The following is a 15,225-nucleotide window of genomic DNA, read 5'->3' as shown; positions in this document are numbered from 1 at the left end:
AGTTCCGTACTGACTCTGGGGCCAAGTCACAGTATGCCTGTTGTGGATCTGCCGTCACACAAGGAGCCAGCACATCATCCCAGTCTTTCTCAGGCAGTCCTTCCCTTGTGCAATCTGCTCAAACATCACCAAATAAGCTTCAACGTAATCTATGGCCGTCATCTTTTGCAGGGTCCACTGTCTTGCCTTCTACAGGTCACCCTTTGAAATGGTGAGAAGCGGCCCCATTGTAGCCTGCTGGGTTACTGCCTTATGTAAACCTGCTATCTGTTCCACCAGTAAGTGGGTTGTTTCTTGTTGCACAGCGACTGCCTGTGCATTAGCCACTGCTAATTGTTTAATCAACTCCTCTATTGCTTTTTCCGATTTTTTTTTTTTTTTTTTTACAATCATAATATAGTTTTTTCCGTTCCGCACAACACAGGCTTATAGGGCTAACTTTCAATTTTCTAGCCACAGTTGATGCAAAAAATAAAGTCTCTTTTACAAACCAGTTCACCCAGCAGGTCAAAGTCCACTTATGGAGCCTTCCAGACAGTATTCAGGTTTCCTCACCACAGATAGCAAAATGTCCATCAACCAGCCTCTCTGACCAGCTGCTTAACAGGCCTGAGGGGGAAGCATCTGCCCCCTTCAATTAACCCTTTCTTAATTCTGTCCCAGGCTGACTCTCTACAGACAGCAAACCCTACTGCGAATGTCGACTGGTCACAGCATCAGGGGCCCCTACTTTTGCATGCATCCCACACACAGGGCACCAGTCAATGATAGCGCACAGGTTGGGGTGTCACCAGGGAGACAAACGTGACACCCTTTAGGCAGAGGAAACTTTCATAGAATGGTAATGCTCTAGAAACTGCACAGAACTGGGAATAGGAATATCACTTTAACCACTTGCTTACTGAGCACTTAAACCCCCCTCCTGCACAGACCAATTTTCAGCTTTCAGCGCTGATGCACTTTGAATAACAATTGCGCGGCCATACAACACTGTACCCAAATGAAATTTTTATCATTTTTTTCCCACAAATAGAGCTTTCTTTTGGTGGTATTTAATTACAGCTGAGAGTTTTATTTTTTGCTAAACAAACAAAAAAAGATGCAAAAAAAAAAAATCATGTTTAATAGTTCATTTTTCTCCTTCATTGAAGTGCGCTGATGAGGCGGCACTGATAGGCTGCACTGGTGGGCACTGATAGGCTGCACTGGTGGGCACTGATAGGCATAGTTAAGGCGGCACTGATAGGCACAGATAAGGCAGTACTGATGGGCACAGATGGGTGGCACTAAGGGGCACTGATAGGTACCACTGATTGATGGGCACTGATAGGTGGCACTGATGGGCACTGGTAGATGACACTGATGGGCACGGATATGTGGCACTGGGGTGCAGCACCGTTGTTGAGGCAGATTGTGGGCACTGATGGGTGGCACTCTGGGCACTGATGGGTGGCACTGTGGGCACTGTTGGGTGGCACTATGGGCACTGAGAGGGGGCACTTATTTATTCGTGAGGTGGCACTGGCAGGGGGCAGGTGAGCACTGGTAAGCTGGCCGTGATCGGGGCTGTCAGCGCGAGGAGGAAAAATAGCCGATTACCGGCTCCGTTGTATCACATGATCAGCTGTCATTGGCTGACAGCTGATCACTTGGTAAGGGGTCGGGATCGACCCCTTGCTCGGATCCGTGATCAGGCGAGTCTCATAGAAGGGCGTGCAGGCTGCTCGTGCATGGGACGACGTCAATAGAAGTCCAGCCTGAGCTTTTTAGGCTGGGCTTCTCCTACGGGTCACAGGAGTGCAATTCGTTTTGCACTCCTGTGACCTGTTTTCAGCAGACAGCAGGATGAAGTCCGCTCTCCACTGACGTCATTCAGATTAGTTGAGGCAGCATGTCATCCCAAGTTCCCGAAGTCTGGATCCGCCAGGTCCCTGGACTGATGGCAGTCTCGGCCCCTCAGCGAGCCGCCGAGACGGCCGGCCGCTCCCCACCCCTCCACAGCTTATCGCTCCAATGAGTGTGGAGGAACAGAGCAGAAGCGCTGCTGACTGACAGTCTGCAGCTCTGCACTCAGGGAGGAGTGAGAACCGAGCCATTGGCAATGATTGGTGGCTCGGTTCTCAGTGCAGAGACTCCGGGGGACAGATGCAGCATCAGCCTGATGCTGCATCCACCTAGGTAAGTATGAATGGGAAAAAACTCTTTTAAATTAAAAAACACTTGTTCTCTTTTATGTATGCCTTTCCCCATTCCTAGCTACCAGTACTTGCATAAGCCATTTAGTGTGTGCCCACCATCTGCTTATCTAAGCACGTTACGTTATAATTATACACTTCCTATCTGTCTGAAGCCAAGCAGAGATTGCCTAAATTCTATAACTGTATTTAAGTCCATCCACTGTAAAATCAGATTTGGTAGATGGTTACTGAATTAAATCCTTCTCCTAGCTCTCTTGATTTTAAGCATTCATTATTGTAAACTGTATATTTGTATATACATATTGTTTCAAGGTTTTTAATTTATCCGTATTGTTTGTTACACTTAGTACATTGCCATAATGTAATTCATTAAAATGCTTACAGTATTTGGGACTTTAGCCATTTTGAATCCAATGAATAGACTTGTGAGCACACACTGCAGAATGCAATGTATTACACTGTATATCTTGTGCGGTTAACCTCTTCTGAGTGTTAAAGCTCACCTGCAGGGAAAGTTTAACCCTTGCAGTGAAGGGATAGCCCCACTGCAAGGGAGCAAGGGTGAAATCATCACTGTGTTACATCTGACAGAGCAGCAATATGCAAGTCTGAATGCTTTTGTGAGTAGTGGTTAAAGACTTTATGTACAATGGACGGAGCACATAACATTACATTCCTAAGGTTTAATGGATTTCAACACTGTGCTTGTATGGTCCCTTAGTAACAGGCAGGGAACTCTCCAGCTTCCTGCTGCAGAAGGTTAGAAGAGGTGAGGGGCTGTCAATCTCGGTCTCCAGCAATAGAAAAAGCCACAAGGTTGCCTGGAGGTTGTGATGAGAAAGCTGGCAGTGACGTCATCAGTGTTTGTATGCCCTTTTGGCTTCATATCACCCACTGTCCTGCATTCTGCATAAGAGCAGTATAACTATCACTTGACTGCACACAAAAACCAAAAAGTGTTCATCTTGCTTTTCTGAAATGTCATATAATGCCGCTTACAAATCATTGGATGTGGGGGCTGCATTTGTGTTCTTTTTTTTATGCCCCAAGACCCCCCCCCCTTGATCTGGGGAGTGACACACCTCCTGTATTAGTGGCCTTTGGACAGTAGCATTGTCAGTCTGGAGGGAGGGGAGTGTTAGATGTTTTAGCAGATTTAAATACACTAACAAACTGTAGTGAAACTCCAGCTAATACTTTATAAGCAGTTACACCAATGTTTTGTTTTTTTTCTTTTGGAGGTAAAGGTTTTACATTTAATACTGATCATTTTAAATGTCCCTGTCAGTGTTAAATGGTTTGCGTCAATCCCCTAACTGCTACATGTATAGGCCAGCTTGTTCTGTTGAAAACAGACTTAAAGCAGTTGTATACTCCTTTTTTTTTTCACTTTTACTTACAGGTAAGCCTGTATGGTTTAGGAGATATTCCCCTGGCAATGAGCCGCTGATTGCAGCGGCGCATGCGCACAGGGGTTTCTCGGCTGGAAGCCGGGGCAGATGCCGGACCCTGTCGGAAAGAAATTTCCTGCGTGTGCGGGAGTGACAATATCACCGCTGCGGTCACTCACAGCGCCGGAGCCACGATATCAGGAACACACGCATTATTTCATAATGAGCTAGTATGCGGTGCATACTAGCTCATTATGCCTTTTCCCTTGCAGGTATGAAAAAAAAAAATTCTGCGGGTTTACACCCGCTTTAATGGCAGAATCACCAGCTGAAAATAAAAGAAAGAAAGCCTAAAAAAATAAAACCAATGCAGCCATCACATCTAAGAAATGTTAAAGAGGAAGTAAACCCTAATGGGTGTTACTTCCTCTTTGTTTCCCTGCAAAGGTAAAGCATAATGGGTTACTATGCATCGCATAGTAGCCCATTATGTGACACTTACCTGCAGGAGAAGCCTGCAATGTCCCAGCCTTCCTAGTAGCAAGCGTCCATTCTTCACTCCTCTTCCATTCTGGGGGGACGCGAACTCCGGCTCTGTGACTGGCTGGAGTCGCATGACATCACTCCTGCGCATGCACATGGGAGCCAACTTTAACGGCATGACCTGAGCTAGAAACAGCACAGTGCGCCCTTTCTAACTCGCATGCGCTGAAGAAATCGCCGTACAGCGATTTGAAAATATCTCCTAGACCGTGCAGGTCTGGGAGATATTTCAAGCACCTACAGATAAGCCTTAATCTAGGCTTACCTGTAGGTTAAAGTGGTTGTAAAGGATTTATAACCACTTTAAGCCACAATAAAATAAATTTTTGCTTTTGGGTATAATACCGCTGATGGTATCTGTAGTGCAGGGTTATTGAATTAAGATTCACAGAGGTCTAAATCGAATGTTTGTGCAATTACTCAAATCTTTCATATTACAGTCTCTCTCTCCTCCATCTTTGCAGGTGAGGAATGCACGCAAAATCACACATGTTCCTGACCCACAGAGGAACATGTTGCACTTTAACAGATGCACAGGGGTGCCAATAATTTTTAATGGCACCCTCAAGCATCAGCAGTGCATTTTCATGCCCGCCAAACCACATGGTTTCCCAGCACCATGCAGCTCATTGTGGTGTGACTTAAAAAAAATGAGTCAGGGACTTCTTTCCCCACGTTTCACACAGGTAGTGCAACCCACTAAAATGAATGGGCTGACCTACCTGAGATGAGCGCACACACAGATCTGAACTGAATCGCATATCACAATCCCATTCTTACATCAGTGTCCTCCATCCCCACTGCACATCACAGTCTTCCTTCACATCACTGTTTCTTCCCTTCACATCACCTCACATTACTGTCCTCAGCCCTCCCACCTCCCTGCATCCTAGAAACCAATCACCTGCTTGTTAACTCGGGTAGCTCCTGCCCTCCGTCCAGCAGTGTGCTACCTCCCACTGTCAGCTCTGTGAGGATGACAGCAGTGATGATTGGAAGGAAGAATAGGCATGTAAATGGCAGAACTGTGGCAGGTCCGGATGGAACAGTGACTGTGTCCAGATGTGTACCACTGTGTACCATTTAGTGATGCCTCTTGTAGTGCAATACTAGTGAGACACAGCAAAACAAAATAAGAAGAAGGGCATTGTATTTGTATTAACCATCAGTTTAGAGCAAATGTGCACATGCTGTGATTTCCCTCCCACCTTCATTTTCTTAGCTAGCTGTGGATTGCCCCTCTCACATTTACTTGTATAGTTTAATATTTATTACAGGTACTTGTATAGCGCTGTAAATTTATGTAGTGCATAAAAACTAAAGGGGGCAATAAAAAAAGGTATTTTTTTTTATTACAAGTACTTATATACACCAGCCATTTTACTTTTTGCTTTACATATACTGCATATTATGCGTTCACATCAATCCCTGCCTTCAAGGAGCTTACTATCTAAGGTCCCTAACTCACAATCATGTATACACATACTAGAACCAATTTAGACAGGAGCCAATTAGCCTACCAGCATGTCTTTGGAGTGTGTAAGGAAACCAGAGTACCCAGAGGAAACCTACACATGCAAACTCTAGGCAGGTAGTGCCATTGTTTGGCATAAATAGTAATTTAACAGCTTTCCATTTTACTTGTACTACACAACTAGTCAGACATCTGTTTGTTTGTTTAAGCATGTAATCATTAATGTATACCTAAAGCCAAAACAGTTTTTTTTTGTTTTGTTTTTTAATTAGGGATGCACCAAAATTTTGGCCGCAGAAACATATTTGCCGAAAGAGAAAAATGGCCGATAATGGAGCCGAAAAAGCCCCCTGCCCCTGGTGCCGCACATCACGGGGGTGTCCTATAGCGCAGGAGAGAGAGGAGAGCCGCTGCCTGGTTGATTGCAGCAAAGAGAAGGGGCTGTATGTGACGGTGTGCGGAGGGGAACACACAGCTATTGAAACGAATGCTGTTATGTTCCCAGCACTCTAATCAACCAGGCGGCAGAGGCTCTCCTCTCTCTTCCCTCTCTTCCCCTGCACAGGCTGGCTTCACTGGCTGCACTGGGGACACAGGCTGACTAACTGGCTGCACTGGGGACACAGGCTGGCTAACTGGCTGCACTGGGGACACAGGCAGGCTGCATTGATCTCTTGTATCATGTATGCAGTCTCTGACCATCTCATGTACCATGTCCCCAGTCTCTGACCATCTCCTGTATAAAAATATTTTTTTTTAAATAAATTTCGGTATCAGTCATTTTCGGTATCGGTTTTGGTTTTCGGCTTAGTGCATTTTTCATTATTGGTTTCGGAACTAAAAAAACCCATTCGGTGCACCCCGGTTTTTAATAGTATAATATGGAAAGGTTAAAACTCAATTTTTTAAAAAAAATCACTTATGTAGATATAACCATGAACCTCTGAAATATTTAACTAGCATTTTGTAGCAATGTGCATACTTTAATTGGATGTAGAGAACACTTAAGGATGACATGTTTCATGTTTATCAGATTGTCCAAATGAATAACTACTGTGGAATTGGGATTGATGCAGAATTAAGTTTGGATTTCCATCATGCTCGTGAAATTGAACCTGGGAAATTCAATAGCAGGTAATCTTTTTCACTCACTAAATGCAGTTTAGGCAATTATTTGTGACATTTAGTGCCTACAATTATTTTTCTTTGTGGATCATAACCAAACCTTCTGAAGCATGCCATCCCAAGCACCTTCCAGCTCTTCTACTATAATAAGTTCAGTAGATAAGACTTTCATTTGTCAAAGCATATAGCCTAACTCACTAAAATCCATAATTAGATTTTAATCTAATTACAGTAATACCTTGGTTTGCGAGTTAAATGGCATACAAGCGTTTTTGCAAGGCGAGCAACATTTTTCTTTAAATTGTAACTTGATATGCGAGTGCTGTCTTGCAAGACAAGCAGTAGATGGATCACAATTTCAGTTTTAAGGTAAAAAAAAGTGGAATTACGCTCACAATGTATATTCCGCATTAAGGAGTCTGGTGCTCATCCATGTAAAGCCACTGGTGTATACAGTAAAGCTGCTGGTGTGTACATTACTATATGTGGACAGAGATCCGGGGGTGCTGGTGGCTCCCAGTGCTTCCTGGAGAACTCGGAGATGCTCCCAGCTGGATGGGGTGGGAAGTGTCAACAGTTCTCGAGTGTCTCCAGAGTTCTCCAGGAATTGTTGGGAGCCACCAGCACCCCCAGACTTCTGGCCACATACAGTAATGTATACACTAGCCGCTTTAATGTATACACCAGCTGCTTTACATGGATGAGCACTTAACATTAGCTATACATTGTGAGTGTAATTCCAATTTATGATTTTTTTTTAATTAACCACTTCAGCTCTCACACCTGTTTGCCCCCTATGGACCAGACCATATTTCACATTTCTGTGTCTGTTCATGAGTCTATAACTTTGTAATTACTTATGATAAAGAACTGATACATATATTGTTTTTTGGGGGACAAATGGGGCTTTCTTGTGACTCAAGTCCTCTGAGAACTTTTTCTGGTGCGTCCGGTCCATTCATCGTTTCAGCCCAAATTTTGGGCTGAATTTGGACCTGAAAGGGACCAAAAGACGCACAGGGCTCCTGTGCAATTCGCATCGGAGCCACTGTGGAGATGTGTGATCCAGCTCCATAGAGAGCCGGGCACAATCTCCTGATATGCCAATTGAATGAGTAGAAACCTGCATCCAATTCGCATAAGTGTGAACCCAGTCTTACTCTGGGGAAAACATACATTTTTATTTTGCCGCTTGTTCTACTTGCTGCAACATTACAATTTACATTTTTAGCAAAAAGCATGTTAAAGTTATTTACAAAAGAAATGTATTAATTTTTTTGCATACAAATTAATTTTTCTTATAATGCATCAGTAATAGTTCTTACTGATTTAAAAATAAAACAGATATACCCATATTTTTAACAGTAAATCCTTAAAGATAACAATGTATATATGTGCTTTATAAAAAAAAAAATCCAGAAAATCTTTTAAAATAGAAACATGGAGCAGGAGATGAAAGTGTTAAATATTGTTTATACAGGTTGAAATGAAAGTAGTAAAAAAAAATCCTGATTAAGAGTTAATTCCCAGTGCACACAATAAAAAACTTTCTCGGTCAGCTGCAGCTCTCTCTCAAATCTGTCTGACAGGGAATGCAGGATATCAGATAGCTACTATGTTACTTTCTTACTGAGATTTTCTGTCAGAGTGATCATTCAGTGAGGAAGGCTTCTGACTAGCTCCTAGTCATAGGATCACAGGCTGTGCACATTTTTTGAGCAGGAGATAAGAAAAGATGAGAGTACAGGGCATACAAGACAAGTCCTGTGTACAGAGGAGGGAGTTTCATGGATGTTTGTAAGACACCCAAGGTAGGCAACTGGTTAAAACTGTGATCCTTCTACTGCTCGTATTGCCCCTGGACCTCTAGTCACATACTGTATACACCATACACTTTATACTGTACTGCATTTTGTATTGCCATAATCAATTTTATATAGATGGTTGTAGAACGAATCATCTGAGTTTCCATTATTTCTTATGGGAAAATTTGCTTTGATAAGAGTGCTTTGGATTACAAGCATGTTTCTGGAACAAATTATGTTTGCAATCCAAGGTATTACTGTATATTCTCAAGCAAGTAATACAATTTGCATGATAAAGATTTTATTATTTAGAACATGTCTATATAATCTTTTTAAATATGCAGCTTTTATTAACCTCCCTGGCGGTATGATTATTTCTGATTTTAGGTGCTGAAAGCGGTACAATGTTTTGCATGGAAATTTGGTGTTTTATATTGTAGGCCTGCAATTCTTAGGAATAACTCACTTAAATCTGTCCAAACCAGAGTCTAGTAGACATCCTGGGTATGATAATGTTTGAAACACAAAATCATAAATTATAATATAATAAATAACTATAAATAATTATAACAATAATAATATAATAATAATAAAAATTATTCAATAATGTAATCTAATCAAAAACACTGAAATTTGCTCAGTTGCAGAATTGTCGCTGTCATTAGATTTAGTGTTTGATGACGAATTTACCCACAATTCGCTATCGCTCAATTCTACAAGGGATTCTAATTTATTATCGCTGTTTTCTAACTGGTCTAAAATCACTTTTGACATAAAGGGACATTTTTTGGTTGCTATGGACAATCTCCAAATTTCAGGCAGAAAAAACTGTATTTATATATAAAAGTGCATGCAGGGCACTGGACAGACCACTAGGGACAAAGGGGATTTGTAATTTTTTTTTTATACAGTACTGTAATCTGTAAGATTACAGTGTACTGTATGTGTACTGTATTTTTACTTTTTTGAATTTGGCGCCGATCTCCGCTCCCATACGTCGCAGTTAACGGAGCTTGGCGGCACTTGGCACTGTGTGAATCGAGCGACGAGACAGCTCGCACACACAGCGGGGAGACATCGCAGGATCCGGGGGACAAGGTAAGTAACTTTCCCTGTATCCTGCGATGCGATCCTGAGTCTGGTTCGGGGTTACCGCTAATGGTACATAAATTCCACCCTGAGCCAGACTTGGGAATACCACCAGGGAGGTTAAAAGAATACCTGGTAATGTTGATATGAAACTCCTAGTTCAGGCACTTTCCAACTGTAGGATGACAATATGACCCCAACTGTGTTCCTGCCTTGCATGTCTGACAAGGGGACAAGGGCTGGAGGGGATCGGCAGCAGTGGAATGAAAAACATAAAATGGATTATGGTCACCATAATGTCATCCAGCTAGGACCTAAATTGCTTTTACCAGAGCCATCACTTTTAAACCATGCAGTGTGAAGTGAATTGTCCCAAATCATTAGATTGGACCAGTTTACTTCAATCTCTAACCCCTCATGACTTATCTGGCTGTTGTGTTACATGCTGCCAGTTTGGGGTCCCTCAATGAGAAGCAGAAGCGATGGTAGTGTGTGATGCAGAGATTTTAAACGTTTACATGCTTTAGCGTTAAAGTATACCTATAGGCAAAACTTTATTTTTTATTTTGGACGGACCAAGGGAAGGTTATAACCCCTCTCATAATTTATTTTTGCCATCTGTGTCCAATTGCGATTTCCCTTCACTTCCTGTCCCATAGCCAAACATGAAGTGAGAGGATATCCCTTTAAATCAATGGAATTCCCTGGGAACCCTCAGGTCACCAGAACTAGTGTCCCCATTGGAAAGTTTCACCTCTATTACTTTTCTAGGGACAACCCAAAATTTGGGTAATTTCTTTGACTTTCAATGATAATAGTAAACAGGACAAATGGGGTAAATCTCCTTGACAGGAGCACAGACAGCAATAAAAACTGACAGGTGTTCTGATACTTCTCCATTAAAAAAAAAAGTTTTGCCTTTTAGTTATACTTTAAGAAAAAAAATGTTAACAATATTGTTGCAATATATATTCTTGCTTTGTAGCATCAAAAAACGCCACTGGGAAAAAAAGTGAATTTTTTGCTTTTAGACTATAAGATACATACAGTGCCTTGAAAAAGTATTCATACCCCTTGAAATTTTCCACACTTTGTCACGTTACAACCAAAAACGTAAATTTAATTTTCGGGGATTTTATGATGGACCAACACAAAGCGGTACATAATTGTGAAGTAGAAGGAAAGGGATAAATGGTTTTAAATTTTTTTTTACAAATAAATATATGAAAAGTTTGGCGTACATTTGTATTCAGCCCCCGAGTCAATAATTTGTAGAACCACACCTTTCCCTGAAAATACAGCTGCAAGTCTTTTTGGGTATGTCTCTATCAGCTTTGCACATCTATAAAGTGACATTTTTGCCCATTCTTCTTTGCATAATAGCTCAAGCTCTGTCAGATTAGATGGAGAGCATCTGTGAAAAGCAATTTTCAAATCTTGCCACAGATTCTCAATCAATTGGATTTACGTCTGGACTTTGACTGGGCCATTCTTTTTTTTTTTTTTTTAAACAAACGCAGGTTTATTAATCATGTAAAAATGTTACAGAAAAAAAAATTAGTGGGTGCAACCACACATTTTGTAAAGTAAACAAATACCAGCATATGCTCATCCCCAACGCAGTGAGGAGAGATAACCCAAACAACCGAATAGTACAAACATGGGAGCTTCCCGTCCACCCCCCCCCCCCCCCCACTGTCCCAGGACACGAGCACCATGCGTCGCCGCATCAGCTGACGCAAGTCTCATCTGCATTCAACCATCTATCCCACACTTTATTGTATTTGACAGGGCATCCACGATGACTATACACCAATTTTATATACGGTAATGTATTATTAATCTCTACAATCCAGTCCCGGACCCGAGGAGGAGCAGGTCGCATCCAATGTTTCGCTATCAACTTTCTAGCGGTAAATAGTGTAGACTGTAGGAACGTAGTAAGGTACGTATCCATAGCTACGTCTGGGAACATTCCCAGTATACATACTTTCGGGTCAAGTTGTAAGGGCGACCCCATGTGGTCATGCAGAAAATTAATTATGTGTATCCAATAAGATTGGATCTCAGGACACAACCACATTAGGTGGTATAAGGTTCCAGAGATGCATGAGCACATGGGGCACCCCAGACTATGTTGACTGGGCCATTCTAACACATGAATATGCGTTGATCTAAACTATTCCATTGTAGCTCTGGCTGTATGTTTATGGTTGTTGTCTTGCTGGAAGGGGAACCTCCACCCCAGTCTCAAGTCTTTTGCAGACTCTGACAGGTTTTCTTCTAAGATTGCCCTGTATTTGACTCCATTCATCTTCCCATCAACTCTGACCAGCTTCCCTGACCCTGTTGAAGAACAGTACCCCCACATGATGCTGCCACCACCATCTTTCACAGTGGGGATGGTGTGTTCAGGGTGATGTGCAGTGTTAGTTTTCCGCCACACATAGTGTTTTGCTTTTTAGGCCAAAAAAAAAGTTTCATCTGACCAGAGCACCTTCTATTTCCCCCACATGGCTTCTTGCAAACTGCAAACAGGATGTCTTATGGCTTTATTTCAACAATGGCTTTCTTCTTGCCACTCTTCCATAAAGGCCAGATTTGTGGAGTGCAAGACTAATAATTGTCTTGTAGACCAATTCTCCCACCTGAGCTGAGGATCTCTGCAGCTCCCCCAGAGTTATGGACCTCTTGGCTGCTTTTCTGATTAATGCTCTCCTTGCCCAGCCTGTCAATTTAGGTGGACGACCATGTCTTGGTAGGTTTGCAGTTGTGCCATACTCTTTCTATTTCCGGATGATGGACTGAACAGTGCTCTCTGAGATGTTCAAAGCTTGGGATATTTATTTATAACCTAACCCTGCTTTAAACTTTATCCCTGACGCATCTGGTGTGTTGCTTGACCTTCATAATGCAGATTGTTCACTAAGGTTCTCTAAGTAACCTCTGAGGGCTTCACAGAACAGCTGTATTTATACAATTCAATTACACACAGGTGGACTCTATTTACTAATTAGGTGACTTCTGAAGGCAATTGGTTCCACTATATTTTAGTTAGGGGTATCAGAGTAAAGGGGAATGAATACAAATGTACACCACACTTTTCAGGTATTTATTTGTAAAAAATGTTGAAAGCTATTTAGTATTTTCCTTTTACTTTGTGTTTGCTATCACATAAAATCCCAATAAAATACATTTACGTTTTTGGTTGTAACACTTTTTCAAGGCACTGTAAGTCATAAAATGATTACTTGCATCACATCTTTAAAGTGGAGTTCCAGTCTTTTTTCAGTTTATTAAAAGTCAGCAGCTGAAAAAAAGTGTAGCTGCTGACTTTTCATGAACACACCTGTCCCACAGTCCAGCGATGCGGCTGCCCGAAGCCTTGCTCCTCTCTACGGAGCCGTTATTACTACTGTGGGTGCCCAGCAGTAAACAATTGTGGCGTCACAGCCGGGCATGCACTGCACACATGTATGCCACGCTGCACTCTCCTAGTGGCCATGCAATCTTCTAGTACCTGTGGCGTGTCCCGAAGGATTGCAGAGAGATAGGGGCCACCTAGGGGTAGAGAAGGAGACGCCTAGGTGGCCAAGCAATGGAAGGTGAAAGTGGGACAGGAAGTACAGGAAGGACTCCACCCCAAAATAAATGACATGCCGAACGTGGCATGTAAGGGGGCAAGGAGTCCTTAAAGTCTGAGTTCCACTTTTGGGTGGTCTCCGCTTTAATAACACAGGTGTTTTTCTTCAAAATGAATATTATCTAGTTACAGGTAACTTTATATTAATTACAAGTTTATTGAATTGGTAATAAATTGAGGTTTTCTTTTTAAGGTTCCATAATAAAGGTGTCTATGTTAAAGCTGGTTTACAAAAGCTAAGTCACAATCGAAATTTACATAAAGACCTGAAACTTCAAGTGGACCAACAAGAGGTGGAGCTGCCAAATATAGAAGGTCTCATCTTCCTAAATATTCCCAGGTAGATGAAATTCACTTTTATTCAGCATACTATTTTGTTTGGTTTCAATCACATTTCTTGCTTGAGAAGGAGAAGTAATGTTTTTATGTTCTCAAACAGATGAACATATTAAAGTGTAACTTTAATCATTTAAAGCAGGGGAGCCCTCTGATGTGGCCTACAATCTCTTGCTCTGGGATGGTGGGTTGGCAAGCCCAAATCACAGGTTAGACCATCCCAGAGCATCAGTGTTCACAGTGTGCACCGTTGCACCAAATTCTGTGTGCTCCAGTTTTAGTAACTCCCCCCCAATGCTGTTCACTTTAAAACTATGGTTATTTTAGTGTCATTTAGGTGCATTTACATTTTGAAAAGATATGAGAGTTTTTAACAGAAAGTTTTATACACATTAAGACCTAGTTTTTTTGTTTTTTTTTAATCAGCTGGGGCTCAGGAGCTGATCTTTGGGGCTCTGATAATGATAATCGATATGGAAAGCCAAGAATCGATGATGGATTGCTTGAAGTTGTTGGTGTAACTGGTGTAGTCCACATGGTAAGTAAAATTACATGAACTGAAATTGTTTACATATGTATAGCTCACCATCTGCTTATACTATTTTAGTTAAACGACTTATTTCAAATTTAGTTTTCTCTTTTCATACCTTTTGTGAGTCAATATGTGCAGTGTTTTCTCTGGATAACACTTAACAATAACAAAATAAATGCAGCTTTCTGGTGTTGCTGTGAGGTGCATTGTGCATGACAGCCACATTTTTATTCCAGTGATTGGAGCACTGTTTTCATTCCTGTTAGAGTTTCTGGTACTAATTTGGAGTTTTGCTGTGCCTTTTGAATCTTCTTTAATGATTTATCCAGTGGAGAGTGGTAAGATCCATGAAGAACCTAAATTGATTTTATTTGCCCTAGTTCTGAAAGATCCAAGAAGTTAGTAGATGATTTAAAGCTCCAGCATTTGACTAAATTGAAATACCAGACACTTTCTTTGACCGTTATTTACAGCATGTTCCTCTCTGGTATATTATAAAATAACTGGCTTGTATTTCTAGGGCCAAGTTCAGGGAGGACTTCGATCTGGTATTCGAATTGCACAAGGATCATACTTCCGTGTAACGCTTCTGAAGCCTATTCCAGTTCAAGTTGATGGGGAACCTTGGATCCAGCCCCCCGGTCAGATAATAATTTCTGCTGCAGGACCAAAGGTAGAGAAGCAGCTGCCTATTATGTCACTGTATTTGAATACACAAGGCCTCTTCCACACTGCTGCCTAAAAACAGCATTTTTAGGCATACAGATTTTTTATTCAGTAATTAAATATTTAGTCCAGCTCCCCTTATCCACTTTCCGACCGCCTCCTGTACGTATATGTCGGCACGTTGAAGATGAATATCTCAGTAATAGCAGCAGCTACTGGCACAACCGAGATATCCATCTTTTCAGGAGCCGGTCGTATTTACGACAGTGGTCTCTGCGTGGATTCACCACAAGATCACCGTTATCAGTGGCGGGAGAGGGGCCTCCCGCCACTCTCCCGCCCCCTCCACCACTTACCAGAGCCGTCGGCAGCAGCGGAGGTGATCAGGTCCTCTCTGTGCCTGGGTATGGAGACGAGTGAGGG

General features: G+C 42.0%; 1 protein-coding gene across 1 annotated transcript in view; it reads left to right on the top strand.

Annotated features, from left to right (window-relative positions):
- DGKQ (diacylglycerol kinase theta) overlaps positions 1 to 15,225 on the top strand; it is a 257,471-nt gene that overhangs the window by 226,807 nt on the left and 15,439 nt on the right. Inside the window, exons 19-22 of the mRNA XM_077475396.1 lie at positions 6,640 to 6,740; positions 13,462 to 13,608; positions 14,031 to 14,142; positions 14,657 to 14,809. Coding sequence (XP_077331522.1) covers positions 6,640 to 6,740; positions 13,462 to 13,608; positions 14,031 to 14,142; positions 14,657 to 14,809 — 513 coding nt within the window. The remainder of the gene's footprint in view (positions 1 to 6,639; positions 6,741 to 13,461; positions 13,609 to 14,030; positions 14,143 to 14,656; positions 14,810 to 15,225) is intronic.

Source organism: Lithobates pipiens, unplaced genomic scaffold (assembly GCF_037356315.1).
Source record: "Lithobates pipiens isolate NorthernLeopardFrog02 unplaced genomic scaffold, aLitPip1_a1.2 Scaffold_13, whole genome shotgun sequence".
NCBI lineage: Eukaryota > Metazoa > Chordata > Amphibia > Anura > Ranidae > Lithobates > Lithobates pipiens.
Note: the sequence above shows the minus strand (reverse complement) of the source record. Positions and strands in the feature narration are given on the sequence as shown.